Raw genomic sequence first — 17,500 nt, 5'->3', positions numbered from 1 at the left:
TGGTGTTGAATAGTTTTTCATTTTATTTTTTTTATATTAAATTTGAGACATATAAAATAAATATTTTAATCTAAAAGACTTTTATATTGCTTCTTTTCTGGTTTTAATTTGAGATTTGATGAAGTGAAGTTCTTTGGTTCTGTTCCTTTGGTTTAACGAAATGTTTAAAATGTCAAAGCCTGTCCATATTTAAAATATATTTTATATGCATCGATCTTTATTTAGAGAGAACATTATTGGTATTGTTATTCACAAATTAGCTAACTCAATCGTTAGTTTTTTGGAGGATATATTATATAGGGTATTTATTAAACCGATAATCTACTGCAAATATTTTTGATATTAAAAAGTAAACTAAAAAGCCATACTTGCGTATGACAGTACGCCTGATTGAACTAAGGTGGATATGGGCCCAGCCCACGAGACTGACGAAGTTCCAATCTGCAAATTGGGCAATTGGAGGTCTGGACGCCAACACATTCTAATTCAGAATTTTCATTGAAACTGTAGATTTACTTTTTAATAAAGCACAAATGCTTTATATATTTTAAATATATTTGGTTTAGTATTAAATTGATATTGCAATTGAAATTTGAAGAGTTTATTTCTACTTAAATAATCATTAATATAGTTATTTTAAATAACTATTAATAAAAAATGAAGTAATATATAATAGTCGAATATGAAATCAATTTTGCAGTAAATTATATTAAACAATATAAGTGTTTTAAATATAATCCTAACTATCGTTAACTGATATCGTAACTTATCATTCAAATCAGACAGCTATTATAGATGTAAGAATTTTCATTCGATTAGTTGTTAGGTACAAAAACTTTTAGAAAGTGAGTAAATACTATAATTGAGACAAGAAGACAGACGAACATAGCTAATTTGAGTATTTATATACTATACTCTCTACTTTTTGCTCCATAATCTTTATATATAGTATTTATTTATACTTATAAGAGTTTATACTTATAGGATTTATGGAAGTATTTATTTACACTTTTTATACAGCGAATCGTATAAAAGTAATGGTATCGTCAAATTTATGTCACTTGAACCAAACTATATCAGTGTAGATTACAAAAAATAAATACTATATAATAAACAAAGCTGGAAGCTCCAAAAATAGCGGAAGCGCTTTAACCTTGTAAAATAGTGTACTAGTATGGAAAAAATATTTTGTATGTGTCCACATTTAGTAGAATTTGTTAGTTAGGCACAATTTATATGACTTCTCTTATAAGATTTGATAAGGCAATTTGTACTGTGTCATTGTATCAGTCAAATTTCAATTAATCTAGCCTTTATAGCGTTTAGAATTATATCATGGATTTCCTTACAAACAAATTCAATTCAAAAAGAAAAAAATATGTATAGCTGTAGTCAAATTACACTATACATAGGTCAACTGCAAAGGTGACATACCAAATTTTTTAAAACGTAATACAAATCAAGTAGAAGGAAGTAAATCATTCGCTTCATACAACGCCTTATATGCAATATGCTTTATAAACTTTAACATAAAATTAAATAAATTTCCTTGAGCACAGGCTTCTTAAACATAAAATATAAAAAACTAACAAATTAACAGATTCGATCATGTGTAACAAAAGAAATATTCATTTACGTAAGCAAAAACCTCAATATCCTTTTTCCGTATTTTATTTTTTCCTCGTACACAATTGAGCACGTTCGCTGTACTTTGCGTATTCCAGTTTTTTACTTTTGCTGCCCCTAAACAGAAAGTATAGTATATACTCGTATATAAAATTTTGTACAGCTTTGCCTTGTGCCAAGAACGCCGTATGACATGCTCAGATACATATGCGCTGTCCTCGGACAGCACATATGCAAGGAGCAACATATAGAATGTCATTAATTCCAACAGATGTTTGCGTTATATACGCATCGCACCTTTGACGCTACTAAACTCCAGCAGATGTGAAGCCTGAATTTCTGTATGAACCTCTTAGGTACGCGCGCATGCGCACAAATAATAAAATTAAATTATTTGCTCAATTATAAAAATTTGAACAAAATTTATCTCGATATAATAAATCTGCTTCATTTTAGGGTTTACAAAGATTCATTTATTATTTTTGTGAATAATTTATTTTTGTGCAATTTATATGATTCAAATATCAAATGAAGTTGGATTAATCTGAGGATTTATAATCCTCAGCATATTAATATGTAAATGATCAGATTTCGTTTCAATTTCTATTCGAAAAAGGGGTATTTTATATATTTAGCTATACAGGGAACTTTCAGAAATCCATGGTAAATGCATTTGTAAATTTTTTATTTTTTATTTCATTATCTGGAAACATAGTTAAGAACTTGATAACATAAAACAATATTATTGTACATAATATAGCCAAGTCGGGCACTGTAGTTTTATATGTTAAAGAAAACATAGGTCTTGACTTAGCAAAAAGATAAATTTCAAATGCTAAAAAAAAAATTTTAAAATTAAAAAGTCACCATGGCTAAATAACTAACAAGATCAATTCATGGCATAGATTTGTAACCACCAAGGTAGATATGGGTTCATGTGGGTGACGGCACTCCAATTGAAGGTCTGGACGCCATATAAATAAAACAATTGACTAAAAAAAATATTTTGAAATTAATAATTCACCATGGGTAAAAGAATAACAAGATGAATTTATAATATCATGTCTACCAGAAATATTGGTACTCAAATACGATAGCAATTTCGAATACGTTTTAAAAAAATGGAAAGTATTGTATAGGAGCATCGCTGTATAAAGATTTACAAAATCAGAAGCACTTTCAACATTGTATGTAAGACTTTTAGATTAGCAAACATATATGTATATATACATATACATATATATGTATAAGCAAACATATATCGGTATTAAAAAGATAAAAAAAAGAGCTAATTGTAGATTATATTATTATGATATAGCTAGCTAAAGGCCTTTCGTAGACCTGTTGATCTAAGCGATATCCTATGCGATATAGTCCATGGGCGTAACTAAGTGGGGAATTTTAACGTGTTGTATAATTTAAGCAAAAAACTGAAGAATTTGCATTGAATTATTCGTTTAAAAGGACACTGGCAGCTTAAGCTGAAGCTAATAGGGTAACTAAAGAACTCAAGGTTTTTATCATATCAACATACTAACGTTACCCACTCACTAAATTCACATCTGGTTGCACCCATTAGAAGACCGTAACATAAGTTTATGCGAGACATTATGTGGGATATCAATACTATTAGTAAATCTAAAGAATGCGTTAAGTTCCATTCCTAAAACATATTCTTGCTTTCCATGTTTGTGGAGATCCCAGGACATAAAACATAAAAAGGACATAAAAATTAAAATTATTTCGAAGTTTTCTTTCTACATTTCGGATATTTATCATTATTTGTAATGACCACATTTGTAGAATTAATAAGTGTAATTAAACCATAATAAAAGATCATTTGCAGTTAACTAGTACTAGTTCAAATTTTAAATTTATGAATATTAGGTGTGATTAAATTCAATCATGAGAACATATACTGCCATTAAATACCAAAAAAATTGAACAACAACGCTCTATATAATTTATATTTGTTTTTGTTACGTTCCTTGTTAGGTTAAAAGTAAACCACGTTGAAATTTAAATAAAAAATTTTTCAGTAATTTTACTTCTGCAATAGAACAGTAACTTATCAAACAGCCTTCGTATATGTTAAATTCCTGAGCATTGTAAAATCTATCTTATATTTCATTAAATCAAAATATATTTCATAAATATTTAAATTATATTTATTTACTTTTAAATATTGGAAAAACCAATAAACTGAAGTAACAGAAAAATATATTAAAAAATGTTCTAATGTCTCTTCTAATGTGTCACCCATGCCTAAAAGCTTAACTCAAATAAAACACAAAAGAAAAATGCTAAAGAATAACATTATTGTTTATTTGTTTATAATAAAACAAATGTATAATATCTGTCTACTTGATATTACAGATGGCAATTAAATGTTAGGACCATTAAAAGTATATACTATACTATGATAGATTGTCATTGAAATTGATTTAATTTATTTAATGTAATATTTTAAGGCTTGATCAATAATCAAAACCATTGAAAAATATTTTATAAAAGAATATCAAATCTATCAAGTCAAGTTTTATATTTATATATATCAAGTCAGTTTTATCAAATCTAATTTATAAATACTATGTTTAATGTTTAAATTTTTATTACTATGTGAAGACAATTTATTAAGTAAAATAATAATCCCTATGAGGTAAATAGAACATATTTAAAATAAAGTAAATCTACCATAAATTTCACATAGCTGACGTTTATCAATAGGTTTAGTGCGCTTAGAAGATTATCTCCAGAGATACCACCATAGATCTCATACATAGCGGTATACCATTATCTCTTCTAATAATAACCATAAGTCTTGATATACAAGTTTAACACTGTGACCATTACTATAACAAGAATTTAGTTATTACTTAAATGTTCTATTTTGATGACTATATATGACTATATATAAACATGACTATATATAAATATTTCTGGCAGCTCGCAACTAGAAAAAGAAATTTGACTTTTTGAATATACAAAGGGATGGTATTAATAAAATAAATTTTTAATAAAAAATAATATTCTCATATACTTCCATTTTTATATATGACAAATTTTTATATGCAAAAGTTCACAACTAATCGTATCTGTCAGATCACTTCCTGGCATGCAAAACAATTTTTCCATAAAAGACGAAAGCTCTCTATCATTTAAAGACAGCCTATAATTTAGTATGTCATTATTGTCAACAGTTGTTAACGTTATTTATTATTGACAATATATATGTTAACAACTCTTTGTTGATATGAATAATATATGAAGCAACTTATCTGTATTAAAGTTATCAAAAATAATAGAATATTAAATTATTTAGATAATATCCTAACTGCAAAAGTTGTCATGTCTAGGTAATACATGACTTCCCTAGGTACATAAGGATATAATATGTATATTTTTTGAAAATTTCTTTACTCATATTTTCGTAATATTATTTATGTTAAATAGTGGCTCATTTTGTAATTGAAAATGTTTAAAATTATCCTTATTATAATATAATACTATATAATATATATAATATAATAATGTATAATATATATAATATAATAATATATAATATATATAATATAATAATGTATATAATATTATAAAATAATATTATAATAAAAACTACTCTGATTCTGGTTTTTTTTCACTCTGAAATGAAATTCAGAAAACAAATAATTTATAACAAAACTAATTCAAAAAAATGTTCATTTTCTATTGATTTACTTATAGATAAATTTCCAAAATAATTTTATCTATTAACTGGCTTATAAAACATTTGATCAAATATATTCAACGGCGTATATCAATAGGTCTTCAGAGAGCAGAGAAACCATTTCTTTAGTCACCTAATAAAATTCTTATAATTTTTTTTTATTACTCCTTTTTACAAATATCTAGATTTCATTTTACTTTAAAAGAATTTTAGTTTAATTCTGAAAGCTGACTATAGACTATAGCCGAAATATTGGTGACAATAAAATACATATTTTAGAACTAATTTAAAAAGTTTCGTTATTTAAAACAACGGACCAATTAACTTGTTTAAAAATTAGTAATTAAAAATAATTAGGTAATACATAATTTATATAGTTATAGTAATTTATAGTTAATCCACATGATTGATTTTGTTGAAATTAATATACTTTATACATACTTAAGTCTAAACTCTTTCACATATCTGCTTGATTATAAACCTATTTTGAGAGATTCATTTAAAGCGAATAATAAATAAATTAAAGTGCACAATAAATATTTGCTTAAACCTTTATGAAAAATATTATAAAAAAATAATATTTGCATATAAAAAAATTGCAAACAAACTACAAACAAAATACGTCAACATAAATAGCAAGATCGAAAAAAGTATGGAAACTACTTCAGGCTTACCTGTGTGACAGGATCCTTCATAATTAGCACATCTGTTACGGTCCCGAACATATTAAAGTATTCTTTGAGTTTCTCAGAGGACGTTTGCCAGCTGAGGCCGCCAACAAATAATTTGCCAGGTGCAGGATCTAAAGCTGAGCCATTAACGCAGTTACTGGGCGTTGAACGGCCTGAAGATGATGATTTTGGACCTGTATTACCGGTACCATTAACATTTGAATTATTGGCAGCATTTCCAGTATTACCATTTAATAGAGCAATAGCTGCTTGTTGTGGCGAGGCACCAGTATTGGGATTGCTTATGCTCTGTTGCTGTGCCGTCTGTTGTTGCGCTGCACTGTTACCAACAGTATTCTGTTGTTGCTGTGATTGACTTTTAAGCACTGCAGCCGTTGTTAATGTGCCATTTACTGCTGCAACATTATTGTTTATAGAGGCCACTAAAGCATTATGCAAATCCCTATTATGAGGATCCATTAAACCAGCGGCAGCTGCAGCAGCGGCAGCAGCAGCGTTATCAATAGGATTGCTGTGTGGATAAAAGAAAGAGGTTTCTTCTTTAACTCGCGGTACAATAGTTGGTGGTAAAGTGGGATGATGTTGCAACATAGTTGCACCTTCTTTAAGGGCATGCATTTCTTGTTTTAACTGAATTTTGAAAGCTCGTAATATAACTTTTATTAAAAATAAATTTAAATATTTTTTGTACAAAAATTTTATTAATTTTTAAATTTTATTAGCACTTTGCAACGCCTAAACGAAATATTTAATATTTAATTATATTTTTTAATATAAATATTAATTATGTTTTATTCAGTTAAATTAATTTATTAGTTATTTATGCACGTTTATATATTTATATATTTCTTTTAATATTTATTTTATAAACAACCATAAAAACTTTTAAAACGTCTTTTGCTATTTTTCCTAATAATTTTGCACTGCTTAAGAGAATTATTTCACTTGATGAGAACGAGTGATTCGTTTTTCTTGGAATTCAAAATAACAACTTTTTGGTTGCCCTTGACAACGGAACGTTTTATTTTTATTGCTGTTATTTTCTGCGTAATTTTTACCGTTACCGATATTCACACAAGGTTAAATAAAAAAAATATGTTTTAAATAACTTGTTTTTGGTAACAAAGCAACGTTATTCCTTCTAAATTTTTTTCGTTCAATTAAGTTATTTATCCTTTTATTAGGAAACAAAACCTATTTTAATGTTTACTTGTGTTTTTTTAAAAAAAAAAAATTTAACTTTTATCACTTCGGCAATAATTCCAAAAACCACAAAAAAAGATAGAAACCGTGCTCCTGCCGTTAGCGCCGATCAACGAATAAACATGCGCAAAGGAATTTTTTAAACCACAGCACTTGAGCCTGCTCAAATATACTTGATGGCAAAAGCGTAAAACAGGGCTGTTATTATTTTTTTAAATTTGTACCATTTGCGTGCAATTTGTGTAATTGTTCATTCCTACATAAAGGTGTAGCGTGTAATATGAAATTTGGATGGTAATTCAATGAATTTGTGTATTCAATTTGAACAAAATTTTCCCAATTTTTTGTTGTATTACTCAATTAAATTCAGAGAGTTCAAATGTGTGAATAACGATAATTTTATATATTATAAACAGAGAACATTACAAATTTATAGTTGATTTCTAATTAATGTATGATGAATCATTTTTTGAAGACGATTTATGCATAAAGTTGAAGTATTGAACTTAATGAAAATTAGTGTAAAATAATTCAAGTTGTTTAATTTTAATTTTTAGTAAAAGCATAACAAAATTAATCAATTAGCCAATTTTAAAATAATATCATCGATTGTGTTCATTAAAACATTAATTTTATAATTTATTCATTATATTAATCGCATAAAATTTTATAAATTTATTTAATGTAAAATGTAATAAAAATTACTTCATTACTTTTATATTCATAAGTATTAATAATTTGTTCATGAATTTCAATGCATTATTTTATTTTAATAATTAAACTGTTTTACACCCTTTTATGCACACGTGTATAAAGAATTTTAATATAAATTTCTAAACAATGTTTTAATTTTTTAAATTAAAGTGCTTTAAACCCTACTTTGGTTTTTTGTCATATAATCAAAAACACATTTACAAAAAAAAGACACTCCGTTATAGTTTCTTTGTTGTTGTAGTTTGCATCAATCATTACAGTTTGTTTGACTTCTTTATGAAAAAAAAAATAAAATTTTTTACCCCAAAAATAATTGCTCCATAAATGCAGCAACAAATCATACTAAAAGAGAATAAAGCACTCAATAGAAAACAACAACAAAAACTTATTAAAAGCATGTGGTAAACCTGACTTTGTTTTGTTCATGATTTCTTAACTACAGTCGCCAATCCAAGTAATGAGAATGTTGCCTTGAAAAAATTATGTCAAAAATTTGTTGAAGAAAACACTAACAAAATTTTTTATACAAAATGTTTTGATATAAAAAGTTTGTTTATAGTGTACGAAATTTATGTTTGTTTAAAATAAACCAAAAGAAAAAATATAATTGATAATTTGTTGGAAGAAAATTATTCTCTGTTTTTGGTAGAAGAAAGGAAAACGGTTTTGTTGTTGCCACTTTAACAAATCCACTAAACATGTATTCCATTATAAATATTTAGGAATATGTACACTCAGCCGATAAAGTCTGCGTACAAAACTTAAAAAATTTCAAAATAAATAATGTATTAATAAACAATTATATAGTCCTAAAGTATCTTTATAAAATTTCATTGTCAACTACTATCATTAGCGGATATATTTGTACCATGATTAATTATTCACAATCATTCATTCTATAATTTTTATTATTTTATATATTTTATGTATATATAATTATATAGCCCCATAGTTTGTTTATCAAATATTTTCACTATACTATATGTTTGTCGATATATTATAGCTTGATTCGCGAGATATTGGGGTTTAAAGAAACAAATTTTTACATTGACTACATAAACAAAAAGTAGTCACTGCATTTAATAGTAGTTGTAAGTAGGGGTTGGAATTTTAGTCATGTAAAAATTTGCAACATTAAGTTCCGATACTGTAAGAATTAGGCTATATCGATATATACCGTAACTAAAAAAATTGCTCGAAATAGTGAAATCTGTTAAAATTGTCAATGTCAACTGGAAATTGTGTTCGTACAATACATAACCTGCTGCCTTATATTAAGAACCTATGTGTTTATTTTGGTTCCTCATATCTTAGTTCCTCCTTTTCTTCATTTATTTGTGCTATGTTACTAATTTATTAAAGATTAGAACATTTGGCATAGTCAAAAAGGGCTAATGTTTAAGTACGAATACACACAGATTTGTTCTCAATATTGAATATTATTACCATGTTAAAATCTAATGACAAAGATGTAATATTTATTTTGAGGCAGTCATGCAAGAATATTGAATCAAATTACACTTTATTTGTCAAGTCATATAAAACAGCTGTTAATTTCAAAGCGATCTTGCTACTCTCGCAAAATATCTAAAGTGTTATAAATTAATCTCAAGTGTTATACATTGCGATCGAGAATTACCAATCTAAGATGAAAATTGCACTAAAAGTGAATCTCGATTGAAAAACATAGGTCAGAATTGCGGTTAAAATAGTGGATTTAGGCACTTTTAAATTTTATGTCTGATAATTTATGCTGCACTGTCAATGGTATTAATCTATCATTATATATATTATATATAGAGAAATAACGCAATTGCGATTTTATGCTCGTACAATGATTATTGAAATTAATTTAAACACTATATTGTTTGTTTAATTTCCTATAAAACCGAATTTATTTATATTTTTCAGACAATTCCAATCATTTTGTTCACTACTGTTGGGTTTACGTGTGAAATGTTGTGGACTATGCGACTGGCTGTGACCAGAGATGATGTGCGGTATGTTACATTTTTTTTTATTAAATTGAATAAATTTAAAACAAATATATTTTAACATAAAATAAATCACAATTTTTTATATTAAATTTGATAAATTTATCAGCTATGGTAAGAAAATGGGTCATGAGGTCTTTGACTTAGATGGGAAACCACCTCAGAAGAAGGTAATTGGAATACTCTTAATTTGTAATCAATCAATTATATCTTTAAAAATTATTTACGGAAATTAATTAATAAATATTTCTTAACAGTTCAGAAACTACAATTGTAACTATGAGACATGGCCGCAGGGTTTGCTAGATGCTAAGGAGTATTTCAAGGACTGGGAGGAATGCGAACCATCTGGATGTCAGGAAGATAAAAGGAAGAAGAAGAAGAAGAAGAAAGATAAGAAATAGAATTAAATGATGAGTGATTAAGTGACAAAAATCAAGAATAACTAACATCAAACTATTTACACTTTAAAAAGATTCTAAAAATGGAATTTAGTACCTTCGACACAAAAAAAAAATTTATGTGATATATCACGATTTATTTTTATATTGTTCTTATATGGACACGTACAAACATTTTTACGCATATATTTGACTAATAATATTAATTTTTACACTTAAAGGGAGTACGCAATATTAAAGTGTAAAAAAAAAGTTTTTTGAGTTTAAATTAATTTGCAGTTTAAAAAAACTAGTAATGGTAGGTAATTTGTTATAACGTTGTCGACTACTTAGTAAAATTTTTATTATTTATTAAAATGGGTATATGTATTTGTTTTTTATTATTTTTTATTCATTTTGTATTTATAAAAGGTTTACACTTTTCTTTATATGAAATACAATATAATAATAAGAAACTTAAACTGCAATCACTTAAGTGTCCCTAATTCTGTTGGGTTTAGTAGATACAACAGGACAATACATTACAGGCACGCACTGTTCAATGCATACTTGATATTCTTGGAACGTGAAAACAATTACTCCAACAATCTAAAAACAAGTAAATAAACATTTTACATAATCTGGCAAAGGAATATCTTTCAAATGTGCTCCTGAGTGGAAAATTTAATTAAATTGAAAGAAGAACAATTTAATTGATTCGACAGATCACAATACGTCAACCCAACCTCAACTATCTTCAGTGTATCGACGTTTTCCTTTATTGGAAAAGATCTTTTTAAATTGAGCAACAGAGAGCTTTATAAGCAAAACTTCTCCACTGTAGTGGTCAGTCTGTTTCTACCATAAGAACTACGTTTCATTTTCAAAGCCTCACCAATCGAAGACACTTAAAGAAGCTGTCATTTAATATAAGCGGTAACAATAGGAAAGTTTGGTTTGAGAAGTGAATCTTCTTTTCACTTCAAATTCATACTTAGAAAGATTATGATTCAACTATATATATATATACAATATATCTATTGAAACGAATTTTTTACTTTTGAAATAGTTGCTAGAACTTTTAACTCCTTTCATATAGGATATTGAATAAAAAAAAATTAGTTTTTCTATTGACACTTGGTACAAAAACACAAAATAAAATTACAAAAGACCTAAACTTTATTCTTTAGTGAAAAGATTACACTCAGCCGGACTAGATTAGATAAAACGAAATCAAAAGACGTGATAAGAATCTGGAATGTCAAAAACGGCTTTTTGAAAAAGCAAACAAATCATAATATATTATTAAAGGTTATCAAAATTTACACAGTTTCAAGACCGATAGTTGTGACTTGGTAAAAATCAAAGTTATATTAATAAAATGTAGGTTTTTTTAAATACATGAGTGTTTCGTTATATTTGGGAAAAACTATTTTATTTGTACTTATTGTAAATAACTTGTCTATTACTATATGCTTAGGTTAGGTTCAAATATCGCTATCAAAAATCTGAAAATTTGTGCCCACTGACGTCTTGTGACATAGTCAAAAAACCATAACATTAGATTTTCGATATTTAAACTTAATAGAACGTGAGTTATCTATATATGTAGACTAAAATAAAGTTTAACCAAGCTAACAATAATTTGTCATCAATTTAGGTCCATTGACCCATAAATGCAACATTATAACAAAATTACTAAAATGTAAGTACAGCAGTTATGTCCAGTTTTCTTACTTAAGAGTTAGAACAATAAGGTTATTTATGAATGGCGTTAAATACAGATAAGTATTTATTTTCTCATCTATAAATAAACCTATGTAATATATTTTCATTTTCAGTTAACTTTAATCGCCTTTTATTTCAGCGGTTAATTAGAGATTGGATTCGTTCTCTTAAATTTTAACCGGAGAATCTATTGTTAGGTTAATTACACATAGATTTTCTTATTCTTATTCTTGTTAGATTATATAATCAAATAGGTATTAGCTATTTTATTTGACTAACCGACGACTTTATAGAATTGCAATAGTTTTTTAAAAATAAAATTCATAATTAAAATCCTGTATAATACATGAAATAGATATAAATTTTCTACTTACTAAAACTCCTCAAAAATTGTAACAATCCAAAAAAATCTACTGTAGCCTTTATAAGTGCAACGTCTCCAAAAAAATTATTTTAATAATTGTAATTTTTTTGCTTTGTAATGGAAAATTCATGTATATTTTTGCTGTTATAGTGCCGTTATTTTTTCTATCCTTCTTGGAAACTATTGCCGCAATTTAATATTCGATACTTTATTTTTGGGGCGTAAATAACGTTCTTATTAGTGATGTCTTTTATTAAAAAATTTACGCGAAATAACGAAAAACTCTAGCAATTCATCCAAAATAAAATCAAGTGTCGATTAAGGCACTTGATTTGCCCAGAATACGACGTCAATACATCGATAATATGCACAATTAAAAGTGACGTTTAATTCAAGAATACGTGAAAAATATTGAAGTCGGGTCTGGGAAGCGGCGAACTTTAAAACATAGCGAATACTCAAAAATGGAAAGAGTTGTGTACAAATGGTTTTGTAAACAGCGTCTGTTGACATAATGAAAGCCAAAATATGTCAGGCGCACGGCACTATTAAATAAAGAGAGGGGGGACCAACTCTTAATGGTTAGATGTCGAATTTCAAAAAACCTTACGAAATTCGGCATTTAAAAATTTGCGGATAAAAACTTTCCCGCAATTTAAAATCTGTTAATCCATTTCTTGGCAGGTTCACACAAATAATTAAGGAACAGAATCTATTTCTTGAATAAAATTTATCACGCCGATGACTCGAATTTGTTTTGATAGTTGAAATTGTTAGTGAAGACGAAGCTGAAGTTTAGGTACAAGAAATCGTTCCCCTGCAAAAAATTAAGGCAAATGTTATAGGTAAGTGCGTACGATACGTGCATTCAGTGGGTCTAGGAGAATGAAATACTCCTACATGATATTTTAATTTTAAAAAAACTTAAAGAAGAAGCAGTGCTGCAAAGTATCACTATCTTTATTATAAATAAATATGGATATATATGTATATAATAGGTGAATCAGTCCTAAATTGTAAGATATACAATTTGCGCAATAGTTATAATATAAGAATAAAAGAAATTTCAAGTTTTATGTATCTACTTATTTGTATTGTTAGATCAGTTACGTGAATTTTTCCTCGGTAGTGCAACAACTCAGTATTTGCAACAGCCTTGGTTTTCATTAAGTTGCAATGATCGAAAAGGTACTGTACCTATATATACTAAATGAAAATCTCAATTCAAATTAAAAATTTAACGTTAAATTAACGGGTCCATGGAGAATTATACAAAGCAAATTAATCTGATATCAATATATAAATTAAATTAGAATAATTGTTCTGTTTTGTTGATTATCGGTTATCTAGTCGCAGTTAAAAAATAGTGAATTGTCGCAATCAAATAACCAGAGCTACTTTAAAGCTTATCTACTAACCATTGATATAATCGAAGCCGAACCCTCAGTCATAAAATAAGCTAGACTTTATAAAATTATGTACAATATATAAAAATTTTATATAGTATATTATTAACCAGTTAAATTGAAATACCTTAATTTGTGATTGTTAAAATCATATAGTTGTTTAAATAATTCTTAATGTCACGTAATGCTTTGCATTATTGTCATATATGTACATATATATGAGATGATCTTAGTTTTAAAATAATTTCTATGAAGACAGGAGTTTTTAAATTATTTAAATATAATCTGTGTATAAGTATACTGAAACTTATAAAAGCATGATAGGTCACATTTGATACTATCAAAAATTATTAAGACAATATACCATAAACCAGTCTTCAATAACAAAAATAAAAATTTTTATAAACTAGAAATATTATTTACAGATACACAAAAAAAAAAATACACAAAAAAAAAGACGAAAACAATTACAATTAAAAATTATGGTATAAAAAACTCAGATGGCACTAAATACGTCAATATTTCGACATTACTACAGAAGGACAATAGATAATTAAAAAAGTTTTTGTTTTGATATGTGAGTGTTTGGCTGAATTTTTCGCATTCCTGTTACATTTAATAACAACGAATAAAAACTAAAAATGAAGAAAACAGTACAAATAAAAAAGAACAGTGTTGCCAGTCTAAATTTATTTTTTCAGCTACTCAAAGGTGGAAAAAAATTCACTAACGTACCAAGTTGTGGTATTTCTGGTTACAAAAATAGAAATCTAATTTAATACAAACAATACTTTTTCCTATTTGACAACAAAAACAATGGAAACAAGTGACGTTGCAATGACGTTGCATGCAATACACGCTATTGAGATACGAAATAAGGATATATAGTTCAAATGTTGATAGTATGTGCGTTTGTTACTCCTCAGTATAGTTGCCACTTCCTTTGCAGGAGAAGCCTTCATCACAATACCGTGTACATCGTTCGTACTGAAAATTGTTTCGTTCATTCCTTCCAAAGCGTCTGCGCGGTGAATGATTCTTTGTTATTTTTATAGGGGAAATAATTCGTTATAGCAATTTCCTTCATTATTATTTCAATACTTGAAAAATTTTTTACAGTGTACATCCCTTCTTATTACAGAGACTAAATAAAAATAATTATAAATAAGTGACATGGAATGTATAAAATTAGTTTGTGTAAATGTTAGTTAATATTCTTTTTTAATTTAAATAAAATATTTATAGATATATTTAAATGAAGGGAACTTTAATTCAAAACCAAAAATTCTATAACAAAGTTCAGAAACATTATTTACATTTCCGTACACACTTTGTTTGTAATTAATTAATGAAATTTGTATTCATTTGAACTAACAAAAAATTGAATTGACATAATACCTATTTATATATACACACATATATATATAATAATATTTATATATATTAATAAATAAACAATAAATAAAATGAAAATATTTTAAGTTTATTTAAGTTGAAATAAAAATGTCCAATAGCATTTAATATAAAAAGCATAGCGCAGTTTTAGGAGCTATCATATTAAGCTTTGGTGAAGACTAAGAGTGTAAAATTGCTTATTTATTTTTTTTATATTTTGGTTGGTTGCAGTGGCAGGCTATTAGATAACTTCCATGCACCTTAGCTCAATTAGCTATTCTTTGCCGTTTTGCTATCACATTCCTCGCAAGAACCCTAGCATAGAAGGGTAGAGACTAAATCCATCCCGCTGAATTTAAGTAATTTAATGGGTTTTACGTCTTCACCGATGAACAATCTGATAAACTATTAAAGAAGTATCTTTCTAAGAACCTATATCTTCTGGACGCAAAAGCCGGTTATTCACATTGAAAATGTATTATGGTTTCTTTTTCTATTAAGCCTTGTTCTTTGGATTAAAGGTGATAATTAAGCGAATTATATAAAATAATAAAATATCTATTAATCGATTTATTTTAAAATTCATTAAATTTGAGAATATATTAACTTTAAAATGATTAATCGATTTATGTTCAGAAATATTATATATAAAAATATCTTAAAAAGACAATTTTAAAACGATTTGTCAATTTATTTATAATTTCTAATATTTAAGAATATCTTAAGGAAACAATTTTAAAACGTAATACATTTTATTCTAACGTGATATTTTTAAAGCATTTACATTTTGTATTAAGAACAATTGAATAAATATTTAGCAATTTATTAATATATAAAGTTATACCATATTCTCAGCACATTAAATTATTCTACATATAATATAACTTTATGAATTCTGTACTTAAATGAAATTTGAAGCTAAGCAGAAGCAGTCAGAAAACTACAAAATCTTATGTTACATTCAAATTTAATTTTAAACACTATATACTTCATACTAAATTATTTACTTTTAAGTTGCTATACAATTCATGTTACTTAACGAATATTTGACATATATTTTTCAGGAAATAAATTTCCATTTACTTTCATTATTTATTTCCTCTGCACTTTAAGTTATCCCTATTAATTTGTGCGATGACATCAGCTTATGAAAGGAATTTCGACCGACATATACATTACCAAATGTTGGCCTCATGAGTGTGGCTTCTAATTTGATTAGCGTTTTATAATAACAACACTAAAGCATAAAATATGCTATTGTCTTTCTAAATTCAATTAGCAATTGACAAATATTTATACAACCAGTGGCGTAGATCCACAATTATTGATAAAATATATAAAACGTGGTGAACATTTACTTTTGTATAAAGCTGAAAATCGCTTGTATTTTGATGACTACTGAACATGAACACAACCTGCTTCTCTACTTCTCTCCATCGTTAAATTCTTATTTATATTAAAGGTAATATTGACAAATAAACACAACGTTTTATAGGAAAAATTAATGGTTTTACTTAAATAAAAAGAAAGTTAATTAATTCGTTTATTAGTTGCTGTCTGCAATAATGAAATAGCAACAGAATGTGCTCAGCTAATCTAAAGGCCAATTTTTATAGTTTTAATGACTCGCAATAGAAAGTAATAACATTTTTATTATATAAAATGTTGACTAAATGCAGGAAGTCAAAGCTTTTAATAAATGATGTTCATAAAATTTGCTAAAGAAGTTAGTGGCATTTTTGATGCCGTAATATTGCAATTCTATATAATAAAAGTATAGATTTTTATTGTAATAGTTTTTATATATGTATATAGTTTTTCAAATAAAAAAAAATTAATTCTGTTGAGAATAGTTTTTTATTAAAATGAGAATATTTAAATAAATAAATTAAATAACAAAAAAAATTAAATAAAAAAATATTACAGCATCAATAACACCAGAATATATAATATATAATATAGAATATATATATATAAATATACATAATACATTTGCTGAATATTAATAGTAAATCAAAAATAATTATCTGTACAAAACTTTAAAACCACTAAACTTTCTTATCTAATTATCATAAATATATAATAAAGTAAAATTTTTTATACTCTTCGATAATTAAGCGTTTGACGTTGGATTTTTCTTTCACATTAGATTTAAACATTGAACCACTATACGAACATTGAAAAAATTGATTAAAAAATAGTTGCATATTTTTAGGTGTTGTTTGTTAATGTTCAGTAATATTACTGCTATTTAGAAGTGAAGAACGAAGAAGTTGTTGAATTAGAATACAA

General features: G+C 26.4%; 2 protein-coding genes across 3 annotated transcripts in view; one reads left to right on the top strand and one right to left on the bottom strand.

Annotated features, from left to right (window-relative positions):
• LOC119681653 overlaps positions 1-10,523 on the top strand; it is a gene marked incomplete at its 5' end in the record, with an annotated part of 57,849 nt that extends 47,326 nt beyond the window's left edge. The window contains 3 exon segments of the mRNA XM_038094905.1: positions 9,853-9,941; positions 10,045-10,105; positions 10,193-10,523. Coding sequence (XP_037950833.1) covers positions 9,853-9,941; positions 10,045-10,105; positions 10,193-10,339 — 297 coding nt within the window. The 3' untranslated portion in view covers positions 10,340-10,523.
• The window catches only part of LOC119681651 (RNA-binding protein Musashi homolog Rbp6), a 313,072-nt gene that overhangs the window by 13,637 nt on the left and 281,935 nt on the right, over positions 1-17,500 (bottom strand). The window contains exons 5-6 of one of the 2 annotated variants that reach the window (XM_038094903.1): positions 6,252-6,535; positions 6,007-6,197 (exon numbers count right to left, since the gene is read on the bottom strand). In XM_038094903.1, the coding sequence (XP_037950831.1) occupies positions 6,007-6,197; positions 6,252-6,535 (475 nt within the window). Of the gene's footprint in view, positions 1-6,006; positions 6,536-17,500 lie in introns of both variants that reach the window. The other variant, XM_038094901.1, reaches the window with a different exon arrangement.

Source organism: Teleopsis dalmanni, chromosome 2 (assembly GCF_002237135.1).
Source record: "Teleopsis dalmanni isolate 2A chromosome 2, ASM223713v2, whole genome shotgun sequence".
In the NCBI taxonomy this organism is placed as follows: domain Eukaryota; kingdom Metazoa; phylum Arthropoda; class Insecta; order Diptera; family Diopsidae; genus Teleopsis; species Teleopsis dalmanni.
The sequence above is the reverse complement of the archived record's forward strand: the minus strand, read 5'-3'. Positions and strand labels throughout refer to the sequence as shown.